Raw genomic sequence first — 27,331 nt, forward strand, 5'->3', positions numbered from 1 at the left:
TTCATACGTTTTCTTCTTAATGGTTCAATACTACAGCAGCATTCCCACGACAGCTGGTTCTACGCACCGGAATGACTCGAGTACACTCGGCCGAGGGCTGTCAACTCAGCAATCACTGCTACTACAACAACAACCTACAGCAGAAAAATTCGGTCATTAAGAATTAATAAAATTTAAATTTTATATTCTAAAATGAATTATTAAGGTTAACCCTAATTATGTGGAATTTTTGTGAAATGTGATATTTATGTGGAAAGAAGAAACAAAATTTCAAAAATTTGTTTTTGTTTTACAGTGCACTCGCGATAATATGAACTAATTAAAACAAGGCCAGTTCACTTTTGCAAGATTGTTCATATTTGTGAATGGTATCTAATTCTCATTCATTTTTTTTCCATAAAAATAAAAGTAATATGTTAAATTTTTTATTTATTGTTTATTGGGTTTAAAAAACCATCAATTTATTTTGAAAATTCCCAAATTATTATGCAGTTGAATTAGAATTTAGCCACTACCCTGTTGATTTAGATTTCAACTTTGTGTAGATAGAAAAACTCCGTTAAAAAAAAACTGTTCATATTTTATTTTGAACTAGTTTATATTTTAGAGTAGCTAATGAAATTAAAAAAGTGTTCATATTTTGGGATCGCGAGTGCACTGTATGTGCATTTGAATTTTGGTGCAATTGTTCTGTTCAAAATTTGTATATAAAACAAAAACAAATTTTTCAAACTTTGTTTTAGCTTTCCACATAAAAATTACTTTGGTGACGCGATTTACAAAATTAGGGTCTACAACTTCTAGGATATTTATATTAAGAGAATATAATAACAATAATAGCCATAGAATAAACACATAGAACGGAAGTAGAGAGTGTAATATATATGGAATAATTACTCTCTTTTCACACATACGGGTGATACAATAACAAAATACATGCAATACATTCTCATGAATTAGGTTTTTGACAACAGACTTAGGTTTTTGGCTCTCAGTTACCTATCTAGTTGTTATCTATGATAATAGCCTTTTAAATTTGTTTATAAACAATCTGATTTACAAAATTTCTCTTTCGAAACGAACTACGCCTGTTTTCCAGATTTTACATAGTCGGAATTAGGTTTAGGTTTAGAAGGGTGTACACTAAGTGTACTTCCACCCAGAGACCTTGAGGTCCATTGTGATTCCCTTCGATAGAGATAGAAAAAGATAAAGATAATAGCATTAGAATAAGCAAAAAAGAAGTCCAAAATTCAGTCTGATAAAAAGAAGAAGAAAGAAAGGAAAGATTAGTCTTTTCACGGATTTGGACCTGCCGTAGAACGTCCCTTAAATAGCCACCCTATTCCCTTAATGAAACCTAGTATGTTGCTTAGTTTGCAGCCAGCAACATTACCAAGTTCATCCAGAAATCTATTTCCTAGCCATTTAAGTCTGTGACCCTGTAGCATAGGGCAGTTGCACATAATGTGCTCTACTGTCTCTATCTCCTCTGCATCCCCACATACTCTACAGAAGTCCTGTGTGTCAGTATCCCACTTTCCCTTAAAGGCTCCAATTGAGCAATGACCGGTTATCACTCCTACTAGAATCCTGAGATTGTACCTATCCAACTCTAACAGTGTCCCAGTCGCGTTCGCATTCAGTCTGGTCCAAGTGTCATGGTCCAAATCGGAACCATGTCTAGCAAGTTCATCTGCTACCTCGTTACCCTGTATATCACAGTGCTCTGGCACCCAACACAATCTCACTGAGTAGTGTGCCAATAGCTCCTCCAGAGCTCTCCTACAGTCCTCTACTAGGTTGGAGTGTACTAAATGACATTCCAAGGCCTTCAGTGCTGCCTGACTGTCTACATATATTGTCACTGCAGACCCCCTATTGATGTGTGTCCCTATCAACTCTGTGGCTTTCCAGATCGCGAAGATCTCTGCCTGGAAGACGCTACACTCGTTAGAGAGTCTATATGAGCGCTTGATGTCTTGGTCGACCAAATATACCCCGGCCCCCGTACCAGAATCCATTTTGGAACCGTCTGTGAAAACTGCGCACCCATCAAACAGTTGATCGGATCCAGCCCACTTATCCCTAGTGGGGAATTCTACTGGGGGTGAAGCACCAAAGCTGAAGGTTGCGACCTTATAGTCAGAGATTCCAGATGGAGTAATGCCCTGACTAACAAGACCTGCTTCATACAGTATCATAGTGTGTCCTATCCGCAAGGATTTCACTAAGGAAGACTCAGATAGTCTGAGTAAGTTCCTTGCTGCCACACTTTCAACATATATCTCAATGGGTAGTAGGTTCAGGATTATATCCAACGACGCCTGCGGGGTGCTGCCTAGGGCACCTGTGATACCCAGACATGCACATCTTTGAGCCTTGTTGAGTATAGCCCTGTAGCTACGTTTCCTCATTGCCTCCCACCACACTGTGCAGCCATAAGTAATAATAGGTCTAACAACAGAAGTGTAGATCCAATTAACCATACTCGGTCGCAAGCCCCAGTTTTTGCCAATTGAGTTCCTACATGTATAGTAGGCATTAAGGCCCCTTTTCAATCTTTCCTGCGTATTTATTTTCCATGACAGTTTATTGTCAAGGAAGGTTCCTAAATACTTGGCTCCCCCTGATAAACTCAGCTCGACGCCGTCTAGTTTCGGCAATTTGAAGTTCTCTACCTTATACTTCCTAGTAAACAACACCAATTCTGTCTTTGATGGGTTTACACCCAGCCCGTTAGTCTTTGCCCAGGTTGAGAGATCGCCAAGCGACTCCTGCATGATGTCACTGATAGTTGAGAGAAATTTTCCCTTAATCAGGATCACCACGTCATCCGCATAGGCGACTATCTTCCTACCCTTAGATTCGAAGGTCCTGAGAATAGGATTAACCGCCAGTAACCACAGAAGAGGAGAAAGAACTCCACCTTGTGGTGTACCTCTGGTAACCCGTCTTCTGATCACATCGTCCCCTAGGGTTGAGTTGATAATCCTGCTTTCCAGCATTAAGATTATCCGACTCACTAGAAAGTCGTCGAACCCAAGTTCTACAACAACCTTGACCTCTCTCCACCCACGCGGCAGATACCTCCTACTGAGACAGGCCTTGAAGATATCCGCCAAAAGGAATAATGCCGTATCCGGGATATTACACAGCATCGCCGGAAATACTCCATCCGGACCCGGTGATTTATACGGGTCGAAAGATTTTACCGCCCAGGCTAGTTTTTCCCTAGTGACTATTCCCTCAATTTGTCTAGAGTCATGACTAGTTCCCTCAGGCATGTTAGCCCCCTGATCGTCAGCCCTAGTGCCTATACTTTCACAACCAGGAAAGTGTGTTTCCATAAGCAGGGAGAGTGTTTCCGAGCTAGATTCCGTCCATGAGTTATCAGCTCTTTGAATATACCCTATGACCTTTGGGTCTTTGGATAAAATTCTCCGAAATCTTGACATCTCATTGACGCTATCAACGGATTCACAATAATTCCTCCATGAAGTCCGCTTCGCTCTTTTCAGATCTCCCTTGTATTTATTGAAGCACACCTTGTAGTTGTTCCAGTCTCCTTGTAATCCAGTGAGCTTTGCCCTATTAAAAGATTTCCTAACCGTCGACCTTTGAACTTGGAGTTCCTTAGTCCACCATTTTGGCTGTTTACGCCTACCGGGAAATTTCATTGGGCATGATGACTCATAGCTCTCATTTAATAAACGGGTGAAATTGTTCACCGTTATTTCCAAATTGGGTGGTATCAGTTCACATAAATTAAACTGTTCAAACCCAGTACGTACCTTATCATAAAAGGTTCCCCAATTTGTCCGCCTAGGATCCCTAAATGGTACCCTTAAGGACGAGTTAAAATTCAAAGTGAAGGTGATCCTACTATGATCCGAAAAGGAACAGTCCGTGGATACCCTCCAATCTCTAACGAAATTATCATCTTGGTTCGTCAAGGTCATGTCTATAACCGCCTGCCTATCTTTGTTCCTAAACGTGGGCATATTGCCCTTGTTACAGATAACTAGATTATTGACAGTTATGAAATCATAGACGCACTCACCTCTTTTATTGATATCAGCACTGCCCCATTGGCTGTGATCACATCCCATAACCAGGATAGCACCTCTCCTTTTTGTATACGCCGTTAGCTCCTGCACCTCATTGCCTGGTGGATCCACTGCATCATACGGCATGTACACCGAAGCCATATTAGTTTGAGTTCTCTCCTTGCCAGGATACACGTTCTTACCTTGTCCTCAGTGGACGGGATAAATAACGTGTATCCCGCTATCCCTAACCCGCAAACCTTATTTTGGTTAATCCAAGGTTCTTGGATCAGGGCCACATCGGTCTGGGATTTGGTGAGAAAGTTTGCCAATTCTGTTGAGGCCGCTTCACAATAGTCGGAATTAATAAGTTTTAAAATGAAACATAGCATTTATTGATTTTAAACCGATTAAAACTACGATTGTTACAAGGCCGTTCATTATACATATTAGCGGTATTCACTGTTAAGTGCGAATGGTCTAGCATCATTGCAAATGCAAAATTTTACCGTAATGCAATAACAAAATACACACAAAAACATTTACAATTTTGCATTTGCAATGATGCAATACCATTCGCACTTAATACTGAACTCCGCTATTATAAACACTTAAAAACGTAACAAAATATAGTTATTTTATATTTATTTTAAAACTGTGGTAAAAGTTTATGGAATTTACTATTAAAAACTTCCCGGGACTATTTTTTGATTTCCTCCCGGCATGATAAAGTCCGAAAAATTAGGAACCCTAGTTGAAGGCAAATTTTTTATCCCAAATAATTAAAAACCTCCGGACAAACAGACTTGTCTGCTTTCGTCAAACGGTATAACTTTAATGCTTAAAAGCGTTACTTTAGAAAACCTAATAAATTTGAATTTATCTTAAAAATTGCATTTGTATTTGGTAAAAGGCCATGTGTTTGAATACTGAAAAACAAAAAAAGTATTGTCACTCACTGTATATAATAATCTTCTTTCTAATGAATTTACCTTCTGTAAATGTGCCTTGGTTACTACCTGTAACTAATTGCTCTTTTACTAATCCATTTGTATGAGGCCGATTTTTGGCAGCAGGTAAAATTATAAAAAAATAGTTTTAAACGAAATTAGCAAGTTATTGATGAATAAATTAATTTTAACAGTCATTAGTGAAGACAAATTTAAATATTATCTACTACCATAATTTTACAACTCTGTGAAAAGTGCCACCACAAATTTAATGCGATAACTTATAGTTATCGTTTTTAGACAGCTGTTTAAAACAAAAACAAACAAAATTAATTGGGGAATGTAAACAAAACTTACTAAAAGTATTCCAAACACACCAAAACATGTTATCATTAGTGGCAGATTACGATACTACATCTTCCTCCAGCAGTGATGAGTATGAAACAGAACATGAAGGGGCAGAGGTGAAGCAATCCAAAACAGTCAGGCAAGTTAAATGAAAACTTGCGGATTATTTGTATTTTAATAATGTATTAATATTTAATTAGCTCTCCCACAACTGCAAAGTTGTCCACCCCATTACTATTGCCCAGTGCCAATTTGCTACTTAGTAGAGGATCCTCCAAGAGTGCGGGCGATGTGTTTAGCAATCCATTTCTAGAAGCAGAAAAATTAGAAATAGATAAATTACAAAAGCATGTGAAAATGGTCGATTCTGAAAATCATTTGTTGCAAAAGAATGGCCGTAAAATATGTTGGAATAATCGCAAGGGACGCTGCAGATTTGGTAATAAATGTAAATATGCTCATGATTCGGATTTGGTAGATGTCAATGAGGTTGCTGATGGAAGTAAACAGATTGTAAATAAAGAGGTGAGTTGAAATAATGAAGATGATAAGTGGTAGATTTTGAAGGTTCTATTTATCACTGGATTTTATTGTGAAATTTGTCCTGGAAATTTTCAATTTGTAATATAATGAAACAAATACGTTTTATCTTTAACGAAAGTATTAAAACCACGAAATCGAATCTATTTTTTAAGAAACTTATTCAGCCCAATCATGAATAAAAAATCCGCCGGAGTTTTTTTCATATTTAAATTCAGTGTTAAATATACAGTACAATTCCCTTTTCTCATTTTTCCTTTTCAAATTCTATGTTAAAAAATAAAAACGAAAAGGGAAAAAATTTCCGGGGAATTTATTTTTCGTAATTGGACTGATAGTAAAAATTTGCAAAGGAACCAACAAATCAATCGTAAATTTCAGTATTAAAGTTAATATTTTTAAAGGAAAAACTTAATTCCCCACTTTTTTACTTAAAAATTGTTTCTGCATAAATATATTTTCCATTATGTTAAATTAAAAGATATATAAAATATATAATATATATATATAAACAGACGAATATATATTAAACGCATACTAAAGATGTATCATAGCACTTTAATTTCATTATTTTTAATAAATTGAATAAGTATTCTTGCAAAGATTATTGGTTAATAAAAAAATTATACAAAAAAATAACTTAAGATTTAAAAAATTTTCTTCATATTTACAGTTTAAAACAACAGCCGCCACAAACCCATTTTTAACTAAATCCTCCCAAACATTTGAAGACCACACAACAGAACCAGGAGTAACTGAATCCAACGACAAGCTTAAAAATCGAAAACGTGCCGGTTTGGGAGACAGTATTGTACCGGGAAAACGTGTTATGAAAACATATAATCAAACAAAAAAATCAACGTAATAGTTTTTAGACTACACCTTCCGGCTGTAATCTCACCGAACAGCTAAGATAGCTGGGACCCCATGTACTTTTTATTAATTTAATGACACGCAGAGTAGAATCTAATTTATAACCAACATCTTCTTTTTCGGGAAATTCTAATGACAAACGCAAATGAGGTTTACTTAACCAAAAATTACCTAAAACAGGACGATAATCGAGAGAGTGTGAAGCCGATTTTTCATTAACCAATTCCATATCATCAGCTTCAATAATATCGGAAATATCATTGTCATTGGGAGCAGCAAAGGCTAAAATTAGAAATTAATTTGAAAAAAACAAACAAATAAAATATGAAAAATAGTAGTAATTATTAATACCTGTTGATTTTGTTTCATTTTCTTCTGGGGAGGGCAACATCGAGAGGTTTATACAAATTATGGTTATATAGTGCTGGCGCACTAAACGGTTTATGTTTTGACTTAGGCGGGACAACAAACACTTCCCCGCCAAGCGATTACTATCGGCTTTCAAGAGAAACCAAACTGCCGGCAAAGAATCTATTACTATCATCTTAATTGCTGACACATTCTCATCTCCTTGTTGCAATTGTTTATAGAACTCTTCCAACATCTCCACAACACTTTGGGCCGATATCACACGCTCCACTTTGATATAAGACATAATGCCGGCATATAGTTCCGGTTCAATTTCTCGTGCCTTAAGCATATTTTTTATGCGACTCGCCGAGAAATCCAATTTAGTATCTATATACAGAGCAGGTGATACTTGGGATATAACAAAATTCAATACTAATGTTAAAGCCAATTGTGTTTTTCCTACTCCAGTGGGTCCACATATCTCCCAAAATGATGAATTGTTGAGTAGTTGTCGTGGTGCCAGCATACTGTCCAAAGCATCAATATGAGTGCCATAAACTTTTCTTTTCAGTTCTGTCTCCTTTATATAGTCAGACAAAGCCAAATTGATGAGAGTTGGCTTTGGACCATATAAACATTGAAATTCGTTCTTAATTTTATTCACTTGCTCAAGATTTAAATTTAAAATTTTCATAAGTTTCTCGGATTTTTCCAACATAAATTCACGTACCAATGAAATGCCTTGTTTTTCCAAAATACTTAAACAATAATCGGACAATTCCGTATTCGGCAAACTGTGTATTTTTAACATTTTATTGCAAATTCCTTCAATTTACCGCGCTTTATTGAATAATAAAAAGTTCACCTCAAATTAGGGTTCAATAAGTAGTCGATTGTTCGAACAATCGACTTTTTGTTGAAAAAGTCGAACAATCGATAACATTATCCCAAAAAAGTTGTAGAAAAGACTCATTAAAAAAGTCGACTTTTTTATTTTTTTTTAAATTTTATAAAATGTGTTTTTTCTCAATAAATCCAGCAACCATATATTTTGATACAATTCACCATGTGACAGAATTACATTCTGGAATGAAACCACTTTAAGTTTTCAAAGTGCAATTGATATGTCTTTGTAATTATTTGTTTTTCTAAAGTGTTTAATCAATTTCTGTACCAAAAACTTCCCTTTCATTTTTATATAAAAAACGCGGTCAAATTAAAATCAGAAATCTAAAAAGTTAAAAATTATTTTACTTGAAAGGGTATACAAATATATGGTTGCTAGATTTATTGATAAGTAAAACGTATTTTTTAAATTTTTCGAAAAACTTCTTTATTTTTAATTGAGTTCTTTGGCATAACGTAATCGATTTTTAAACTTTTTAATACTTTTGAGAAAAACGATTTTTTTTTAAATTCTTAAATTAAAAACTTACTCCCTTCTCCAATGTAATTTTTATTTTTAAACATAAGAAATAACGTCTGCTGAATAACGGAACCTTATTTTTAACTTTATGTACAATGTAGTTTCTTATTTTTATGAGTTTTTATTTATTTATCAATTTTAATATTACTAATTTTGTTTTGTTTTGCTTTAGCATTTCCGTTAATATCGACTTTTTCCAGAAAAAAATCGATTGTACGTGCACTTTCATCGACTTATAGAACATCAACTAAAGTAACAACTCTGTTTTAGTGTGACTTAACAGTCTGGCTACATTTCTACACCAAAATGGCTGATGTGTACTTTGTTTCGGTACATTTTTCAGTTTCCGTCATGTTCTCAAAGTGTTCACAACACATTCTTCGCAATAGTGCTGCTGCCGTTTATTACGTGATATTTTTTTCCTAAAAAAATCCCAAAAGTGAAACAAAAGATACGGAAACCTATACGTGTAAAGAGTACAACCGTATATATACTACAAGCATAAACGAAAGAAAAAATTTTCCATTTGTTCTCAAACGCAAACCCGTGTAGAAAAATTGTATTTTTAAATTGAAATTTCTATTGTTTAACGGTGAAAATAATTAAAAATTCTATAACAAAAAAATAATTTAATATTTTTATTAACGTTTTATAATTGTTTTACATACGGATGCCTCTAGAAATGCCAGAAAATTCATGATTACAATTAAAGACATCTGAGGTAAGTGTAGAGAAAGAAAAAAAATTATATATCAAAGTGAATAGAAGAGAAGAAAGAAAAAAAACCCATGAACAAAATTTTAATGGTTTTTTTTTCTATTCTTTTTATTATTTTCTATTTTGCGACTATACGATGGTCGCTTTTATGATGAGTGTGTGTGTGTTTGCATATTTTAGCTTCGCTTGCTGTTTTTTTCTTTTATTCTTTTGTTATAAAAGGAAATAATAAAAAAAATCAGAGTTGTATTTTAAAGGGTCTAATAAAAAATTAATTATTTTAAATTTATTTAAAATTTTGTTAATTTTTTAACGGAATTTAATTTATTTAATTATCAGTGTGTATTGTATATTTAATTTAATTTGCATTTTGTAATTAAAACAAAATAATTACCGGCATTTTTCAAAAACCGGTTCAAGGGCGTTTTGTAAACAAAATAATAAAATCGTTCATATTTTTTTTATAGATAATTTTATCTCAATGATTTCAAAATAATTTAATGGTGTTGATATTTTTAGTCATGCCCCAGTTTAACAGTGTCTAAAAATAATTAAGTGAAAATTCTTTAAATCTCCGCATTTCTAATGAAATTTAAAACAGTCTTTAACTATTTACCTACAGTGTGGGGTAAATTATTGGCACAATTAAATCTAGTATTATTTGCATTTGACATTGGCTGTCAAATGATGAAATATCTAAACTTGTGTAGCTATGAATGTATATGATTTTGTAACTGATATCATTTAGTGGAAAAGTTTATATTTATAATTTTAGAATCAATTGCGTTTATAGCTACCGGAACAAATCAAGATCCTAGTAACAATTCATATTTTCATAATTTTTTTTGTCTGTTAGTCCCCTTTTACAATGCAGCTATTGAAAGGCAGACATTTTTCTCATTTTCTTTTGAACTAACCTAAACCTGTGTAATACACACTCTACCTCTTCAACCCTTCGCCCACAAACTCCATCTGTCTGCCTTTCAATTTCTGCATTGTAAATATTTATATTTTCTGTATTGTCGGACTTTAAACGGGCGAACGGACTTAAAACTCTGGGGCTTCACTCAAATCACTTTTTCTGTAACTGAAGTAAAAAATTCAAAAAGGAATTTTTGGTTCACATTATTACTAAAAAAAGGACCATATTATATATCAAATAAAAGGTATTTTGAACCACTATTCAATGATAACCATAATGTTCAGATCATTTTCTAAATATATGAGAAATTTACAATTATATTTATTGACTTTTAAATTCCTAAAACTCTTTGATGCTGTTTGATCTTACAAAACACTTGTAAGAGTCAACACGCCAAACAAATTTGTGCTAAAAAAGTGGTTACGCTTTTTGAGCAAATATTTGCCATGTGTGACCCTACCTTAACGTTTCGACGATCTTGATTGATGTCTAGCTCTCTTATTTATACCATAAAGTCATTATATATATACTATAACTAATAAATTATCTGATTTCTTTTGATTTGTTCCAAAAAATTTAATAATTATCAAAACTAAACTTAATTGATGTAATTTGTTGATGCACCCGGTATCACAAAATAAGGCTTTGATTGGTTTCCAATTCTTTTCCTTTTTAGATTTTCACTTCTCTCTCGATTTCGTTTCATTATAAATTGTTTTTGTTGCTGATTTTTACGAGCCCACACAAAATATACTAATTTTTCGTCATTAGCCATTTGTCGCCATTTCTCCCCCGCCATTTGAGCCACTTGTGCTGACCTATTGGTTTCAGTACCATTTTCTTTTAAAATTTTGCGAAATTCGTTTAGAAAAATAAAGAATGCATTTGATGATGTTGATGACATTTTAATTTGAAATGATTGAAAATTTTAAATGATATTCAATTGCAACTAGACGTCAATTTCATAAGAAATTTGATTTAAAATTCAATTCTTCATGTCAACTAGTGATAGCAGGTAGGTATATTTTTCAGTTCAGCAAATGCCACACCTTTTTACCTAAACTACATCTGTTTCTTGACCTTCAGCAGTATTTGTGGATTTCTTTACTGTTTCTAATCCCTTTTTAGGTAAATTAGTTAGCTATTCGTTTGTATAAAAGAATATTCATATGTATGTATACATATTATCTGATATTTGTGGAAATTCCATCCTGTTAAACTATTTCCAATCATTTTAAGATCCCACATGCTAACTTGTTTGATTAATATAATTTTGTTATTTATTTGCTTTATACATTCCATCTACTGCATTTACTACTATCTACAAGGATTTTCTCTACATTTTTAAAATCCAACATTTCGTTTTTATTTAAATTTTAGTTATAAGCTAATTTTATTATAAATATTATGCACCTACAAAGCACTTTCTTGTCCTTCAAAATACCGGCTTGAAAATCGTCAAATGGTTGCTAAAGAAAATATACAAACAGATGCAAAGTTGTTACTAAAATTTAATACAAGTAAAAACTATTATTCTGATTACATATCATACGTTTAAATTGTTTACTTTTGTATTAACTACTTATTAATTATAAATAATATTAAGGATATAAGTAAGGAATAATTGAAAAAATATACCTATATTAATTAATTACAAGCAAGGGCACTCTGTGTTACATTGATTTTTACAAGTAAAACAATTTGTAACCTTGCTAGAATAAAAATACATTTCTAGCTTCTACTTTATTGCCTAATTAATAGGTTTTGAAGTTTTTACAGAAATGTAGACATTATTTTAACTAATTTTTGGTCCTAAATGAATTTTTAAAATGATGCTAAATTGTCACTGACTTTGGTTAGATTCAAGCTATTTTTGTGAGAATCTTAATGTGCCAAAACTAAAAACAGGATGTTCGCTTTTGCGAGGCATTTGTCTGATTGAGAAATTTGTTAAATGATCGAAAAGGAGTATTGTTAGTAAATGGTATTTTAATTTTGCACCTAAAAAGCACTTTCTTGTCCTTATAATACCGGCTTGAAAATCGTCAAATGGCTGCTAGAAAAAATCTATAAACAGATGCAAAGTTTTTATTAAAAAATAATACAAATAAAACCTGTTACTCTGATTACAATTTATATATAATACTAATCAAATAAAAAGTATGTATTACAGCCCAATTATAAATAAAAATTCCCCGGAAGTTTTCTCCCTTTTCTCATTTTTCCTATTCAAATTCAATGGGAAAAAACTCCCTGGGAACAAACTCCGGGGGAATTTTTATTCATAATTGGGCTGTTAGTGATCATAGTGGTCCAGAAAAAGCTAATTTTTCAATAACTAATACTTTATCAATGAAGAACAGTGATTTTTCTATACAATTATTTATTTGGTTTTAATGTGGGCAAGGGCACTCTGTGTTACATTGATTTTTTACAAGTAAAACAATTTGTAACCTTGCTATAATAAAATTGCATTTTTAGCTTCTACTTTATTGCTTAATTAATAAGTTTTGAAGTTTTAACAGAAATGTAGACATTATTTTAACTAATTTTTGGTCCTAAATGAATTTTCAAAATGATGCTAAATTGTCACTGACTTTGGTTAGATTCAAGCTATTTTTGTGAGAATCTTAATGTGCCAAAACTAAAAACAGGATGTTCGCTTTTGCGAGGCATTTGTCTGATTGAGAAATTTGTTAAATGTTCTAGAAATTGTTTTGTTAGTAAATGGTATTTTTATTGTGCACCTAAAAAGCACTTTCTTGTCCTTAAAATCTCGGCTTGAAAATCGTCAAATGGTTGCTAAAGCAAATATATAAACAGATGCAAAGTTTTTACTAAATTTTAACACATGTAAAAACGAATACTCTGATTACAATTTATATATAATAGTTTATCACTTTTTGATCATATACGATATTACAAAATGATGCTTAATTGTCATTGTTTTGGGTTAGATTCAAGCTATTTTTGTGAGAATCTTAATCTACAAAAAATAAACACAGTATGTTCACTTTTCTAGGATTTTCTTATATGATTTAGAAACATTTTTGTTAGTATGTAAATTGTATTTTAATTATGCACCTAAAAAGCACTTTCTTGTCCTTAAAATCTCGGCTTGAAAACCGTCAAATGGTTGCTAAAGCAAATATATAAACAGATGCAAAGTTTTTACTAAGAATTAATACAAATAAAAACTGTTACTCTGATTACAATTTATATATACGAATCGGACAAGGTAAATTAGTAATAATAATAATAAAAACTGCAAAAAATATTGTTGGAGTATGTAAAGAAATATTGTTAATTAACTGCCAGAAAGTTCCGAATTCTATTTCTCAATAAGATTTACAAATGATACTAAAAAAAGCACGCAATTTCTGCTGATTTAACAAGGGATAATAATGATTTTTAAAATTATGTAGAAATTTGGTTTAAATATAAGCAAGGGCACTCTGTGTTACATTGATTTTTTACAAGTAAAACAATTTGTAACCTTGCAAGAATAAAATTACGTTTCTAGCTTCTACTTTATTGCTTAATTAATATGTTTTGAAGTTTTTACAGAAACGTGGACATTATTTTAACTAATTTTTGGTCATTAAAATCTCAAAATGATGCTAAATTGTCACTGACTTTGGTTAGATTTAAGCTATTTTTGCGAGAATCTTAATGTGCCAAAACTAAAAACAGGATGTTCGCTTTTGCGAGGCATTTGTCTGATTGAGAAATTTGTTAAATGATCTAGAAATAGTTTTCTTACTAAATGGTATTTTAATTTTGCACCTAAAAAAGCACTTTCTTGTCCTTATAATCTCGGCTTGAAAATCGTCAAATGGTTGCTAAAGAAAATATACAAACAGATGCAAAGTTTTTACTAAGATTTAATACAAATAAAAGCTGTTACTCTGATTACAGTTTATATATACATAACAATAATATAATAAAAAGGAATTTTAATCACAAAAAGGAAGAAAATGGTAGAAAATTCAAAATTCTGTTTCTCTACAATGTGAGTTATAAAATGATGTGGCTCCGAAAGGGCACGAATAATGTTGACGTAGGTCGTAGCGGCTCTGAAAAACTTCCTTTTTTAATTACTAATATTTTATGAATTTAGAATAGTGATTATTTACATATTTGGTTTTAATGTAGGCAAGGGCACTCTGTGTTACATTGATTTTTTACAAGTAAAACAATTTGTAACCTTGCTATAATAAAATTACATATCTAGCTTCTACTTTATTGCTTAATTAATAAGTTTTGAAGTTTTAACAGAAATGTAGACATTATTTTAACTAATTTTTGGTCCTAAATTAATTTTCAAAATGATGCTAAATTGTCACTGACTTTGGTTAGATTCAAGCTATTTTTGTGAGAATCTTAATGTGCCAAAACTAAAAACAGGATGTTCGCTTTTGCGAGGCATTTGTCTGATTGAGAATATTGTTTAAACAACTAAAAATTATGTTTATGTTTATAATTATGGATATTTATATTATGCACCTAAAAAGCACTTTCTTGTCTATAAAATCTCGACTTGAAAATCGTCAAATGGTTGCTAAATCAAATATATAAACAGATGCAAAGTTTTTACTGAGAATTACTACAAATAAAAACTGTTACTCTGATTACAATTTATATATAATAATTGACTCCTTTTTGATCCTAAACAATATTTCAAAATGATGCTAAATTGTCACTGACTTTGGTTAGATTCGAGCTATTTTTGTGAGAATCTAAATGTGCCAAAACTAAAAACAGGATGTTCGCTTTTGCGAGGCATTTGTCTGATTGAGAATTCTGTTAAATGATCGAAAGGAGTGTTGTTAGGAAATGGTATTTTAATTTTGCACCTAAAAAGCACTTTCTTGTCCTTATAATACCGGCTTGAAAATCGTCAAATGGTTGCTAGAAAAATCTTAAACAGATGCAAAGTATTTATTTAAATTCAATTAAATACGATTATTCTGATTACATCTTTAATATAAGATTTGAATTGTGGATTTATTAAAAAAGTATTTAATTTTTTTTGATTCTTTGAAAGTATGTAATGATATTGAACAATCATTTTCAAAAGTGTATTTGACAGTGTTTGTTGATTGTTTATAATGCTAGTGTTATCATTTTATTAGCTAGTGATAAACCAAGATAAAGAGCAAAGTAATCGCTATACACGATTGAGTGAAACTACCACTAAACTTAGTCCTATAATTTTGCTTTAATTTAAAGTACCAATGAACATATGTACTTTATTTTAGCATTTTTTGTGTTTCAAAATACAATATTAATGATTTGTTTTTTATTTGTTTTCTTTTTTTTAGATGCATCAAACATGAATGAAGGTGAGTCAGCAGGAGGGGGGCATCAAGGGTCTAACCCGGCCCCTCCTGCTGTGCCAGACCGCATATCATCAACAACAACAACTATTGTAACAAACTCAATTAAAACCACGTCAAACATAGCTAATCAAAGCTCCGGAACGACGTTGACTACGACTTCTGTTGTTGCTTCTGCATCATTACAACAGCAACAACAACCACAAACAACCAGCCCAATACCAAGAAGTTTTCAACAAGCTTTTGCTCAACAGCAATTACAAATTTCAGATACATTACCATTAACCGGCCCATCCATATCATCATCAGCACCAACGCCATCCGCAACAATAAAAACGGCAAAAACAGGAATACAAATAACGTCGCCGTCTAAGGGTCATATGCCTCAAACGCCAACACGAACAACAACGGATCTAACAGCTGCTACTGCTACAAACTCAGCAAATACAAAATCACAACAAGAGCAACAACTAAGCTCATACCCTGGCTCATTAGCAGCTCCTAATTCTGATAACGCAACAACATCCTCACCCCTTACCAAACGCAAAAAATTCGACGAACCTCATTTGCAACAGCAGCTACAAGAGAATCATACAATTTTATCAGCAGCCGGCATTAGTGGTGTTAGTGGTTGTAGTAGCAATACATCTTTAGTAGGTTCTTTATTGCCCACAGCAACATCAACGCTAACATCATCGTCCACGTCTCTAATAAGTATCAGTTCATCGTCATCGACCTCTTTAGCAGCAGCAACGGTAGCAGGAGCAGCAGTAGTATCAACCGCAACAACGCATGATATACAAACCTTAAAGAAACGTATATTAGAACAAAAATATTTACGTTTACGTAGATTAAAGGAAAAGTAAGTTATATGCTTTATAATGTTATATATATATATTCAGTTGCTTATTTCGTATTTATTTTGTATTAATTATTATAGACATACTGAAAATGTCGCCGAATTGTTTTATTTGCAAACCGGTGGCAATATGATGGACTATCCTACGTGGCGTAAAAAAGCACCTACCCCACAGTTCATCACCTTTAGCAATGCCTATCGTTTGGATCAATTGGTTAACGATGAAAGAACAGCAACAGCAACAACAACTGCCGCAACAACAGGAACGCCAACACCATCAACAGCAACAGCTGTTAATGTTGGTGCAGCGGCTGCGACAGGCACTGTACTGCAACAGCACCAGCAACACTTACAGTCACAACAATCAATACCAGTTGCTGATAATATAGCTACAATTATTGGTGTGACTGGTGGTAGTGGAATTAGTAGTAGCGGTAGCATTCATAATGCTAATCATACAACCAACACACAACAAACGGTAAGTTATTTGTTATTATATTGTTTTTTTTTCCCCAAAGTTCGTAGCTGAAAATGTATTACATTTTGCTAGATAAGTAGATAAGTAGGTTTCTTTCAAAACTTTAATATTTTATATGGAGATTTCTTTGGAAATTTTTAAGATTAATATGACATTTAATAAAATAATTTGAGTCATATCTGATAATATTAAACTATGGCGCATCGACTCTGAAGTTTTAAGAAAACTTGAAAACAAATAATTCCGTTTAACATATCGTGGCGAACATACTTATTTTATATCTGGACAAGTAAATTTTACACTCCACCATGAGAAACCATAAGTATATTCTGAATAGTTATACATAGCGTAGTCGATATAGCCATGTCCGCCTGTATTTTGGAATCAACTTTCCGAAGCCCCCAAATAACTTCACGATTCATACATAAATATATCCTCTATACTTCCGGTTCAGTTGCTATTTAAATTCGGTAAATCGGCCCACAAATGGGAGATATAAGTAAAAACCACGACTACCTGTAATTATAGACATTTGAAAGACATTTCCAACAACGTATATAAAGACCATATTATCAACATTTTTTCAGCCATACTGAACACTAAAAGGCGATTGAATTGAAATTAATAAATTTTCGGATTTTCAAATATATTATAAAAAAAAGCTTATTTCTGAAACTACATTGAAATTACTTTAAAAATCATAAACATTTGGATTTTTTTTTTCAAAATTTTTAAGTTCGAAATTAGTCTCAAATAATTCACCCCTATCGTGAAAAACATGTGAAATTTATGTTCCCATGAAATATTCTATTTCCCTCGAAGGGAAAATTGCTATCGTGATATTCCCCTAAACTTTTCATTCACAATAGTTGATTTTGTTCGTAGCAGCTGTTTATTGTTTACAAAATGTCATCTAAAAATTTCACAACATGGGGAATTTTTTCACGTGAACAAAGTTTATGAACGAAAAATTGGAACATATTTCATGTAAAGTATTGATTCGCGATAGGGGTGATTATTTTGTAATCTCAAAGATTATTTTAAAAGCTTTTAAAAAATTTCGAATATAAGTTCGAATTTTCGAAGTCAATTTCGTTTTTTCGAACTCAATTTCGAATTTCCGAACATAATATTGCGTTTTCCTTATTTTAACAGCTTTAAATATATTTCGAATATAAAATCTATTTTTCGAACATAATATTGGTTCAAAATGCAATTTAAAATTTTGATCTAAACTAATATACAGACCAACAAACAAGTTAAATAAAAGAATTACTGTAGTAGTCCTTACATACATCTAAATCGAGGTTTCACAATTGAAGGTTTAATTTTAACCTATAATTTGGAACAATTTGCAACTTTAGTGCATAAAATTGTTAATTATAAGGTTGTAATTTAAAAAATCTTTAAAATATAGTTCTTAACGAACAATATTGTTAATATCTAGATCTATTTTGAATTTATTTTTATTATTTTATCGTTTCAGAATACGCAATCTCATCCCACAACATCTTTAATACAAACTTCATCAGCAGCATCATCATCATCAACAACCTCCTCCTCCTCCTTAACAGCAAATACTTCATTGGTCTCAAATTATGGACGTCTGCCAAGCAGTACAACCAAACACCCAATCAACGCAACATCGTCAACTGTATACTCAACTTCCAGCTCCTCTTCATCTGCCTCTTCATCTGCCTCTTCAACAGCATCTACGCCCAATACACAACAGCAGGCATTAACGGCCACAGATGCCAGTGGTAATCCACTGCCACCTCAAGGAGCGGAAATAAAAATACCCGCTGTTGGTGCTACACCAGTGGCCGTGTCAACAAAATTACCAGCAGCCGTACAACAATTAACACAACAAGGTATGTTTTCTTTTCGTCATGCAGTTTTTTTTTTTAAGAAAATTATTAGTTTTTTATTATAAATACTTTGTTTTCAATTTTGTTTCTATTTATGTTTATTTTTACAAAATTTTCTCAAATATTTTTTATACGTTTAGTTTCATTATTTTTAAATTTAATTTATACAAAAAAATGCTTTTAACTCTCATCACTATTCATTCACCTTGATCATCTTGAAAAGAATAAAGCACATTACTACCTATAATCTCACACATATTTTGTTTGAACAACACCAAAAATACGAAAATCTTATTTTTGAATTACATGAAAAAAGGCCTTTAATTTGTTTTAGTTTAACGTTTGAAAACACTTTTCGTATTTAAATTTTTTAGTTTTCCTATTTGTTTTTTTTTGTTAATTTTTTTTAATTTAATCCTTTTAAACATTATTTAACTTTTTTATAATCATAATTCATTATTTATCTAAAAAAAACATCACTACAAAAATTTAGGTCACATTCCGGGTAGACCTTTAGGCGGTCGTCACGGGATGGTATTTGGTCAAATACCCGCCCCACCTGCTGTAGGAAATACTACTGTACCTTTGGTGCCAGGTGCTTATCGTTTTTTCCTAACATTTTTCAATCAAAAAAATCTTTACTCTTGTTTTGTAATTGATTAATTTCTTTAGTTTTCTTATTATTATTATTACTACAGTAATATACTTTATACTTTGATTAGCTGTCACATTTGAAAATTGTTATATATATTTTTTTTTAATATTTTCTTCTTTTTGTTTTAACGTAAAGCATCCCCCTTTTGAAAAGCGGCTTTTTTCAATTTTATATTATATTTTTGGCCAGCTTTTTTCCCAAAAAGAATTGGCTTTTGTTTTAGTAGTAAATTTGGCTTAATTAATGTGTACATTTTATTATTTATTACATTTTATTCATAAAATGTTTTATTTTTTACTCAATAGAGCTGTATATTACTATATATTTATTTACATTATTAAAGTAGTAAAATTTTATTTTAACTGTAGTATAAACATAGTGGAATTTATAAAAAAGCACCTTATCTTTCTAAACTATGGCTAAAAAGTACAAGTGCTTGAGAACATCAATTGGAATTTATTTTAGCAAAATGTTATGACTATGTTTAACAATTCCATTGCTTCTTCATCTAGAAGTAAACAAAATCGCTAGAGTCTTACCACATCATTGAGAAGCAGTCCATTATATCCTCATCATATCTAATATTTAAAGTTTATGTTGTGCATTATCTAAAGTTTTTTTAATAATTGATTTATGTTTAATACACACAACACTTCACAGTACTAAACTTGTCTTTAATTAAAGATTAATTTTCATTTCGCTCCTCAATTTTATAATCAGAAACATCACTAACAATTACAAAGTAATCAACCAAAACGAACCATCAATTTCACTCATTTTAAATTTGAAAATTACCTTAATAAATAAACTAAATCATCAAATTATTTCTGTCATTTTTATTATGCACCTAAAAAGCACTTTCTTGTCCTTCAAAATACCGGCTTGAAAATCGTCAAATGGTTGCTAAAGTAAATATACAAACAGATGCAAAGTTTTTACTAAATTTTAACACATGTAAAAACGATTACTCTGATTACATTTCATACGTTTTATATGTTTACTTTAGGCTTATTTATTAATTTTGAAGTAATATTTAGCATATAAATTAGGACTAAATGAAGATACTTTTAATTTATTACAAGCAGGGGCACTCTGTGTCACATTGATTTTTTTCTACCACAAGTGAAACAATTTGTAACCTTGCTAGAATAAAATTATATTTCTAGCTTCTACTTTATTGCTTAATTAATAAGTTTTGAAGTTTTCACAGAAATGTAAACATTATTTTAACTAATTTTTGGTCTTAAATGAATTTTCAAAATGATGCTAAATTGTCACTGACTTTGGTTAGATTCAAGCTATTTTTGTGAGAATCTAAATGTGCCAAAACTAAAAACAGGATGTTCGCTTTTGCGAGGCATTTGTCTGATTGAGAAATTTGTTAAATGATCTGTAATTTTTTTTGTTACTTTAATTTTGCGCCTAAAAAGCACTTTCTTGTCCTTATAATACCGGCTTGAAAATCGTCAAATGGCTGCTAAAGAAAATATATAAACAGATGCAAAGTTTTTACTAAGAATTAATACAAATAAAAGCTGTTACTCTGATTACAATTTATATATTATAATTGACCACTTTTTTATCCTAAACGATATTTTAAAATTATGCTAAATTGTCACTGACTTTGGTTAGCTTCAAGCTATTTTTGTGAGAATCTTAATGTGCTAAAACTAAATAAAGTATGTTCACTTTTGCTAGGATTTTGTTATATGATCTAGGAATAGTTTTGTTAGTAAATGGTAATGTAATTTTGCACCTAAAAAGCACTTTCTTGTCCTTAAAATCTCGGCTTGAAAATCGTCAAATGGTTGCTAAAAAAAATATACAAACAGATGCAAAGTTTTTACTACGAATTAATACAAATAAAAACTGTTACTCTGATTACAATTTATATATAATACTAATCTAATGAAAAAGTATTATTAATTTTTTTTTAAACAATACACAAATCATTGTATTTGTATTATGTAAAGGAAGAAAATGCTAGGAGTGTCCGAATTCTGTTTCCCTGCAATGTGATTTTTATACAATTATTTCTTTGGTTTTAATGTTGGCAAGGGCACTCTGTGTTACATTGATTTTTTACAAGTAAAACAATTTGTAACCTTGCTATAATAAAATTGCATTTCTAGCTTCTACTTTATTGCTTAATTAATAGGTTTTGAAGTTTTTACAGAAATGTAGACATTATTTTACAAAATTTTTGGTCCTAAATGAATTTTCAAAATGATGCTAAATTGTCACTGACTTTGGTTAGACTCAAGCTATTTTTGTGAGAATCTTAATGTGCCAAAACTAAAAACAGGATGTTCGCTTTTGCGAGGCATTTGTCTGATTGAGAATTTTGTTAAATGATCTGGAAATTGTTTTGTTACTTTAATTTTGCGCCTAAAAAGCACTTTCTTGTCCTTATAATACCGGCTTGAAAATCGTCAAATGGTTGCTAAAGAAAATATATAAACAGATGCAAAGTTTTTACTAAGAATTAATACAAATAAAAGCTGTTACTCTGATTACAAATTATAAATCATAATTGACCACTTTTTGATCCTAAACGATATTTTAAAATAATGCTAAATTGTCACTGACTTTAATTAGCTTCAAGATATTTTTGTGATAATCTTGATGTGCCGAAACTAAAAACAGGATGTTCGCTTTTGCGAGGCATTTGTCTGATTGAGAAATTTGTTAAATGATCTAGAAATAGTTTTCTTACTAAATGGTATTTAATTTTGCACCTAAAAAAGCACTTTCTTGTCCTTATAATACCGGCTTGAAAATCGTCAAATGGTTGCTAAAGAAAATATATAAACAGATGCAAAGTTTTTACTAAGATTTAATACAAATAAAAGCTGTTACTCTGATTACAGTTTATATATACATAATCTAATCTAATAAAAAGGAATTTTAATCACAAAAAAGAAGAAAGTGGTAGACAATTCCGAATTCTGTTTCTCTACAATGTGAGTTATAAAATGATGTGGCTCCGAAAGGGCACGAATAATGTTGACGTAGGTCGTAGCGGCTCTGAAAAACTTCCTTTTTTAATTACTAATATTTTATGAATTTAGAATAGTGATTATTTACATATTTGGTTTTAATATAGGCAAGGGCACTCTGTGTTACATTGATTTTTTACAAGTAAAACAATTTGTAACCTTGCTATAATAAAATTACGTTTCTAGCTTCTACTTTATTGCTTAATTAATAAGTTTTGATGTTTTAACAGAAATGTAAACATTGTTTTAACTAATTTTTGGTCCTAAATGAATTTTCAAAATGATGTTAAATTGTCACTGACTTTGGTTAGATTCAAGCTATTTTTGTGAGAATCTTAATGTGCCAAAACTAAAAACAGGATGTTCGCTTTTGCGAGGCATTTGTCTGATTGAGAAATTTGTTAAATGATCTATAGTTTTGTTAGCAATTGGTATTTTAATTTTGCACCTAAAAAGCACTTTCTTGTCCTTAAAATCTCGACTTGAAAATCGTCAAATGGTTGCTAAAGAAAATATATAAACAGATGCAAAGTTTTTACTAAGATTTAATACAGATAAAAGCTGTTACTCTGATTACAATTTATATATAATACGAATCAAATAAAAATGAATATTAATTATAAAAAGGATGTAAATGGTAGAAAGTTCCGAATTTTGTTTCTCTATAATGTGAGTTATAAAATGACTCCAAAAAGTCACGAATAAGGTTGACGTAGGTCGTAGCGGTTCTGAAAAACTTCCTTTTGTAATTACTAATACTTTATGAATTTGGAATAGTGATTTCTTCAGAATTATTTACATATTTGGTTTTAATGAAGGCAAGGGCACTCTGTGTTACATTGATTTTTACAAGTAAAACAATTTGTAACCTTGCTATAATAAAATTACATTTCTAGCTTCTACTTTATTGCTTCATTAATAGGTTTTGAAGTTTTTACAGAAATGTAGACATTATTTTACAAAATTTTTGGTCCTAAATGAATTTTCAATATGATGCTAAATTGTCACTGACTTTGGTTAGATTCAAGCTATTTTTGTGAGAATCTTAATGTGCCAAAACTAAAAACAGGATGTTCGCTTTTGCGAGGCATTTGTCTGATTGAGAAATTTGTTAAAAGATGTGAAAATAGTTGTGTTAATAAATTAAGTTAAATTTATAAATGGTATTTTAATTTTGCACCTAAAAAGCACTTTCTTGTCCTTAAAATCTCGGCTTGAAAATCGTCAAATGGCTGCTAGAAAAAATATATAAACGGATGCAAAGTTTTTACTACGAATTATACAATTAAAAACTGTTACTCTGATTACATTTATAAACGAATGCAATACTTTAAGGATTTCTGATTTATTTCAATATGATGATAATCTGTCACTGACTTTGGTTAGATTCGAGCTATTTTTGTGAGAATCTTAATGTGCCAAAACTAAAAACAGGATGTTCGCTTTTGCGAGGCATTTGTCTGATTGAACATGATAAAATGGAAATCAAGATAATAAATTGTACTTTTTTTTATATGGCTATATTATTATTATGAAAAATAAAAGCATGATGGTAATTAATATATTTAGAATTCTTTTCTTTTAAGGCATGCTAAGTGTGTTTTTTTTACATATATTCTATAAAGAAATAAATTTCGTCTATTTCTAAGAAATAGTAGTGTTTGCATTTAGACATATTGCTCTAATTTACAAATTTATTTTTATTATTCCCTAGGTGGTACTCCTTTGATACCCTGCAGTATAGCACAAGGTACTACAACATTACGGCGCAATGGTAACGGCGTGGTCACTAGTTCTAATACTCCTCCGCCCTTGTATTCACCCACTCCGAGTGGTTTGTTGGTGCCAGCTGGTTCGGCAAGTGCGGCTACGGCGGCAGCAGCTTCGTCAGCGGCCACCACGCCAAATAGTAATCAAGAGTTTTCGTTCAAGGCTAAACAGGAAGTGGACGTTATGCGTCGTATTATGGAATTACAGCGAGAGGGATTATGGACTGAAAAACGTTTACCAAAACAAATGGAACCACCACGGCCGAAAGCCCATTGGGATTATTTGCTAGAGGAAATGGTATGGCTGGCGGCCGATTTCGCTCAAGAGCGCAAGTGGAAGAAGGCAGCGGCCAAGAAATGTGCCAAAATGGTGCAGAAATATTTCCAAGATAAAGCCAATGCCGCCCAAAAAGCTGAAAAGGCCCAAGAGTTGCATCTTAAGCGTGTGGCGGCTTTCATAGCCAAAGAGGTGAAAATGTTTTGGGGTAACGTTGAGAAACTGGTGGAGTATAAACATCACACTAAACTTGAGGAGAAACGTAAAAAGGCATTGGACCAACATTTGTCGTTCATTGTCGATCAAACGGAAAAGTTCTCCCAGCAATTGGCGGAGGGTATGAATAAAACCCTGAAAGATGCCTCAACAAATCCCAGCATAAATTCAAGTAGAATATCTTCGCCGAAAAGAGATAATACAGATGGTAAGTTAAACTTTATTCAAGCAGTTTTTTTTTTAGAATTTTCCAATTTATCACATGATGTCAAACAGTCACTGATTCTAAAGCTTATGCTCTATTTTTGAGAAAGCTTATGGAAATTAAAAGGATGGTCGCTTTTGCGAGGCATTTGTCTGATGAGAAACTATAAAGATATAAAATGTTAAAAAATGCATGTAGTATTTTAAAATCTAAATCATTCATTATTATGCATATTATTTTTAGATGAATTTCGTCCTGATTCTGGTTCAGAAGATGACGAAGAGACTATAGCTAAAGCTGAGGAGGAAGAGAATGCCGATGTCGATGCAGAAGTTGCGGCCCTAGAAAAAGAATCTCAAATGGATTTAGATGACTTCCTCAAAGATTTGCCCAAGGGCTATTTGGAAAATCGTGATAAAATTGTACTGGAAGATGACACATCAGCTGCAACATCATCCTCAGCCGCTAAATCGGGTGGCAAGAAAGACACTGACAGCGATGATGGCGAATTTGAAGCGGTTGAAACCAGTGAAGATGATGAAAATACGATAAGTAAACAAGAAGAGGAAGAAATGGATGTAGATCATCAGAAAGAAATCGATGAACTGGAGGCTGACAATGATTTAACCGTTGAAGAACTAATGGCTAAATATAAATCCGGACCTGTCGTTAGTGATATGGCAGGCGCCAGCACCTCGAATAGGAAATTAAAAAAAGTAGTGGATTTCGAAGATGAGGATGAAGTGATCAGTCAAGCCATGAGAGATTCCGATGATGATTCTACGGCCGACGAGGAGGATGAGACGGAGGAAGAAGAGGAAACCGAAAGTGATGACGACATGGAAGAAGATGAAAATGCTGAGGAAACTGAAGAAAATGAACAGGATGCCGGCTTAAAAAGCCTGCTGGAAGATTCATCTAATGTCAACAATAGCAGCAAAGACGATATGATCAAAGATGCTGCCGCTTTGGCCGAATCATTACAGCCCAAAGGTAATACCTTATCTTCCACGAATGTCGTTACTCCCGTGCCCTTCCTACTCAAGCACTCATTGCGCGAATATCAACACATTGGCCTGGACTGGCTGGTAACCATGAATGAACGCAAACTCAATGGCATTTTGGCCGATGAAATGGGCTTGGGTAAAACCATACAAACCATTGCCTTGCTGGCCCATCTGGCCTGCGTTAGAGGCAACTGGGGCCCCCATTTGATTGTGGTACCCTCTTCGGTCATGTTAAATTGGGAAATGGAATTTAAAAAATGGTGTCCTGGCTTTAAAATACTCACCTATTACGGTTCGCAAAAGGAACGTAAACTGAAGCGTGTGGGTTGGACCAAGCCAAATGCTTTCCATGTGTGCATAACCTCCTACAAACTGGTGGTGCAAGATCAACAGAGTTTTCGACGCAAAAAATGGAAATATCTGATATTGGATGAAGCTCAAAATATTAAGAATTTCAAATCGCAGCGCTGGCAATTGCTGTTGAATTTTTCAACTGAAAGGTAAGTGGACACAATATAATAATGTTTATATCAAAAATTTAGCTATAATAGATTTTATATTTGAGTGAGTTAAAAGTCTAATTTAATACTTTACACTACACGAGCAATCAACAATTGATCTGTATTTTGGAATTTTATTATCTTGTTTAAACTGAGACTCATAATAACAAGTCCACTTTAATTTCAGTGGTAAATTGGCACCATTTACCATTTAAAAATCACTTTTTTGTTTTTAGCACTGAGATAGTGATTTATAAGAGAGAAACAGAAAGGGAAAAAACATACGCAAATAATCAATGATAAGAAGTTAATCATAACTTTTTTTTTTTTTTTTAATTATAACTTTTATTTGCGAACTTGACAAAAATTCATTTGAGGCCATTCAGCAACTCCTGAACATTAAATTAAAACCTTTTTATGTAAAATAAAAAAAACGAAAATTTTTAAAAAAAATCGATAATTAAAATAAAATCGAAAATTTTACAAACGATCGACGCACGCCTTAACATTAAATTTATAAATTTTTGTATATAAAATTTCTAACTCCACAAAAAAATTAAATTTTACAAAAAAATCGAAAAATTAAAAAAAAACCAAGAAAATTGAATTAATAAATCATTGTTTGTAAAATTTCGAAATTCACAAAAAATCTACAATTTTTCGAAAAAAATCTACTGTGACTTCAGTTAAGTGAAAAAAATGTTATTTCTTTGCTTGAGTTGATTGTTATTTCTTTGCAACCGACTATTAGCAACAAATTTGGCCTTCACAACGAATCTGAATATTTTAATTTTAAGAAGAAAACTTACAAAGAAATTCCTGACAAACATTTCCCGAAATTTTCCAAAAAAAAATATTCCTAGGAAATTTTTCCCTATTTTCATCTTATTATTTCTATAATTTATTAAAAATTAACAAAAATATGGTATAGTATGTAAATATAAGAGAAGGAATGGTAATAGTTATTAAGATTAACCACAATT

At 31.8% G+C, this 27,331-nt stretch overlaps 4 protein-coding genes, 9 non-coding genes and 11 pseudogenes across 13 annotated transcripts in view; 22 read left to right on the forward strand and 2 right to left on the reverse strand.

Annotated features, from left to right (window-relative positions):
- Positions 1-1,253: 1,253 nt before the first annotated feature.
- On the reverse strand, positions 1,254-4,211 carry LOC135961367 (uncharacterized). Its single transcript, XM_065512864.1, has 2 exons — positions 3,155-4,211; positions 1,254-1,258 (listed from the first exon to the last, which is right to left on the reverse strand). Exons 1-2 carry the CDS (start codon positions 4,209-4,211, stop codon positions 1,254-1,256), a joined length of 1,062 nt encoding a protein of 353 aa, XP_065368936.1.
- Positions 4,212-5,346: 1,135 nt separating this feature from the next.
- On the forward strand, positions 5,347-7,108 carry LOC135962121 (uncharacterized). The gene is made up of 3 exons (XM_065513872.1): positions 5,347-5,486; positions 5,548-5,872; positions 6,561-7,108. Exons 1-3 carry the CDS (start codon positions 5,383-5,385, stop codon positions 6,750-6,752), a joined length of 621 nt encoding a protein of 206 aa, XP_065369944.1. The 5' UTR covers positions 5,347-5,382; the 3' UTR covers positions 6,753-7,108.
- On the reverse strand, positions 6,753-7,937 carry Rad51D (Rad51 recombinase D). The gene is made up of 2 exons (XM_065513873.1): positions 7,112-7,937; positions 6,753-7,042 (listed from the first exon to the last, which is right to left on the reverse strand). The coding sequence occupies exons 1-2, from the start codon at positions 7,920-7,922 to the stop codon at positions 6,759-6,761; spliced, it is 1,095 nt and encodes a 364-aa protein (XP_065369945.1). The 5' UTR covers positions 7,923-7,937; the 3' UTR covers positions 6,753-6,758.
- A 3,895-nt stretch (positions 7,938-11,832) lies between these two features.
- LOC135962596 (small nucleolar RNA psi18S-841/snoR66) lies at positions 11,833-11,970 on the forward strand. Its single transcript, XR_010576684.1, has one exon. It is a non-coding gene; the product is annotated as a small nucleolar RNA psi18S-841/snoR66 (small nucleolar RNA).
- A 29-nt stretch (positions 11,971-11,999) lies between these two features.
- LOC135962585 (small nucleolar RNA Me28S-Am2589) lies at positions 12,000-12,121 on the forward strand (annotated as a pseudogene).
- Positions 12,122-12,577: 456 nt separating this feature from the next.
- LOC135962589 (small nucleolar RNA psi18S-841/snoR66) lies at positions 12,578-12,716 on the forward strand. Its single transcript, XR_010576677.1, has one exon. It is a non-coding gene; the product is annotated as a small nucleolar RNA psi18S-841/snoR66 (small nucleolar RNA).
- Positions 12,717-12,745: 29 nt separating this feature from the next.
- LOC135962577 (small nucleolar RNA Me28S-Am2589) lies at positions 12,746-12,867 on the forward strand (annotated as a pseudogene).
- A 752-nt stretch (positions 12,868-13,619) lies between these two features.
- Positions 13,620-13,758, forward strand: LOC135962590 (small nucleolar RNA psi18S-841/snoR66). The gene has a single exon (XR_010576678.1). It is a non-coding gene; the product is annotated as a small nucleolar RNA psi18S-841/snoR66 (small nucleolar RNA).
- A 26-nt stretch (positions 13,759-13,784) lies between these two features.
- On the forward strand, positions 13,785-13,906 carry LOC135962584 (small nucleolar RNA Me28S-Am2589; annotated as a pseudogene).
- Positions 13,907-14,330: 424 nt separating this feature from the next.
- On the forward strand, positions 14,331-14,469 carry LOC135962593 (small nucleolar RNA psi18S-841/snoR66). Its single transcript, XR_010576681.1, has one exon. It is a non-coding gene; the product is annotated as a small nucleolar RNA psi18S-841/snoR66 (small nucleolar RNA).
- Positions 14,470-14,498: 29 nt separating this feature from the next.
- On the forward strand, positions 14,499-14,620 carry LOC135962579 (small nucleolar RNA Me28S-Am2589; annotated as a pseudogene).
- Positions 14,621-14,855: 235 nt separating this feature from the next.
- Positions 14,856-14,977, forward strand: LOC135962571 (small nucleolar RNA Me28S-Am2589; annotated as a pseudogene).
- Positions 14,978-15,511: 534 nt separating this feature from the next.
- Positions 15,512-27,331, forward strand: part of dom (domino) — a 33,474-nt gene continuing 21,654 nt past the window's right edge. Inside the window, exons 1-5 of the mRNA XM_065514492.1 lie at positions 15,512-16,377; positions 16,456-16,852; positions 18,339-18,723; positions 24,089-24,844; positions 25,085-26,348. Of these exons, the coding sequence (XP_065370564.1) occupies positions 15,512-16,377; positions 16,456-16,852; positions 18,339-18,723; positions 24,089-24,844; positions 25,085-26,348 (3,668 nt within the window). The remainder of the gene's footprint in view (positions 16,378-16,455; positions 16,853-18,338; positions 18,724-24,088; positions 24,845-25,084; positions 26,349-27,331) is intronic.
- LOC135962588 (small nucleolar RNA psi18S-841/snoR66) lies at positions 20,456-20,600 on the forward strand. Its single transcript, XR_010576676.1, has one exon. It is a non-coding gene; the product is annotated as a small nucleolar RNA psi18S-841/snoR66 (small nucleolar RNA).
- LOC135962574 (small nucleolar RNA Me28S-Am2589) lies at positions 20,630-20,751 on the forward strand (annotated as a pseudogene).
- On the forward strand, positions 21,428-21,566 carry LOC135962598 (small nucleolar RNA psi18S-841/snoR66). Its single transcript, XR_010576686.1, has one exon. It is a non-coding gene; the product is annotated as a small nucleolar RNA psi18S-841/snoR66 (small nucleolar RNA).
- On the forward strand, positions 21,596-21,717 carry LOC135962582 (small nucleolar RNA Me28S-Am2589; annotated as a pseudogene).
- Positions 21,937-22,058, forward strand: LOC135962586 (small nucleolar RNA Me28S-Am2589; annotated as a pseudogene).
- LOC135962597 (small nucleolar RNA psi18S-841/snoR66) lies at positions 22,481-22,619 on the forward strand. The gene has a single exon (XR_010576685.1). It is a non-coding gene; the product is annotated as a small nucleolar RNA psi18S-841/snoR66 (small nucleolar RNA).
- Positions 22,649-22,770, forward strand: LOC135962570 (small nucleolar RNA Me28S-Am2589; annotated as a pseudogene).
- LOC135962595 (small nucleolar RNA psi18S-841/snoR66) lies at positions 23,192-23,329 on the forward strand. Its single transcript, XR_010576683.1, has one exon. It is a non-coding gene; the product is annotated as a small nucleolar RNA psi18S-841/snoR66 (small nucleolar RNA).
- LOC135962583 (small nucleolar RNA Me28S-Am2589) lies at positions 23,359-23,480 on the forward strand (annotated as a pseudogene).
- On the forward strand, positions 23,724-23,845 carry LOC135962573 (small nucleolar RNA Me28S-Am2589; annotated as a pseudogene).
- LOC135962569 (small nucleolar RNA Me28S-Am2589) lies at positions 24,893-25,004 on the forward strand. The gene has a single exon (XR_010576673.1). It is a non-coding gene; the product is annotated as a small nucleolar RNA Me28S-Am2589 (small nucleolar RNA).

The sequence above is a fragment of the Calliphora vicina genome, chromosome 5 (assembly GCF_958450345.1).
Source record: "Calliphora vicina chromosome 5, idCalVici1.1, whole genome shotgun sequence".
NCBI classification, from domain to species: Eukaryota; Metazoa; Arthropoda; class Insecta; order Diptera; family Calliphoridae; genus Calliphora; species Calliphora vicina.

Bases quoted from the DNA above. Each gene is read 5' to 3' on its own strand.
- LOC135961367 (XM_065512864.1), bottom strand. From the start codon at position 4,211: ATGGCTTCGGTGTACATGCCGTATGATGCAGTGGATCCACCAGGCAAT.
- LOC135962121 (XM_065513872.1), top strand. From the start codon at position 5,383: ATGTTATCATTAGTGGCAGATTACGATACTACATCTTCCTCCAGCAGT. The intron at 5,487-5,547 runs GCAAGTTAAATG...ATATTTAATTAG, and splicing joins AAGCAATCCAAAACAGTCAG to CTCTCCCACAACTGCAAAGT. The intron at 5,873-6,560 runs GTGAGTTGAAAT...TCATATTTACAG, and splicing joins AACAGATTGTAAATAAAGAG to TTTAAAACAACAGCCGCCAC.
- Rad51D (XM_065513873.1), bottom strand. From the start codon at position 7,922: ATGTTAAAAATACACAGTTTGCCGAATACGGAATTGTCCGATTATTGT. The intron at 7,043-7,111 runs GTATTAATAATT...TTCTAATTTTAG, and splicing joins AAATGAAACAAAATCAACAG to CCTTTGCTGCTCCCAATGAC.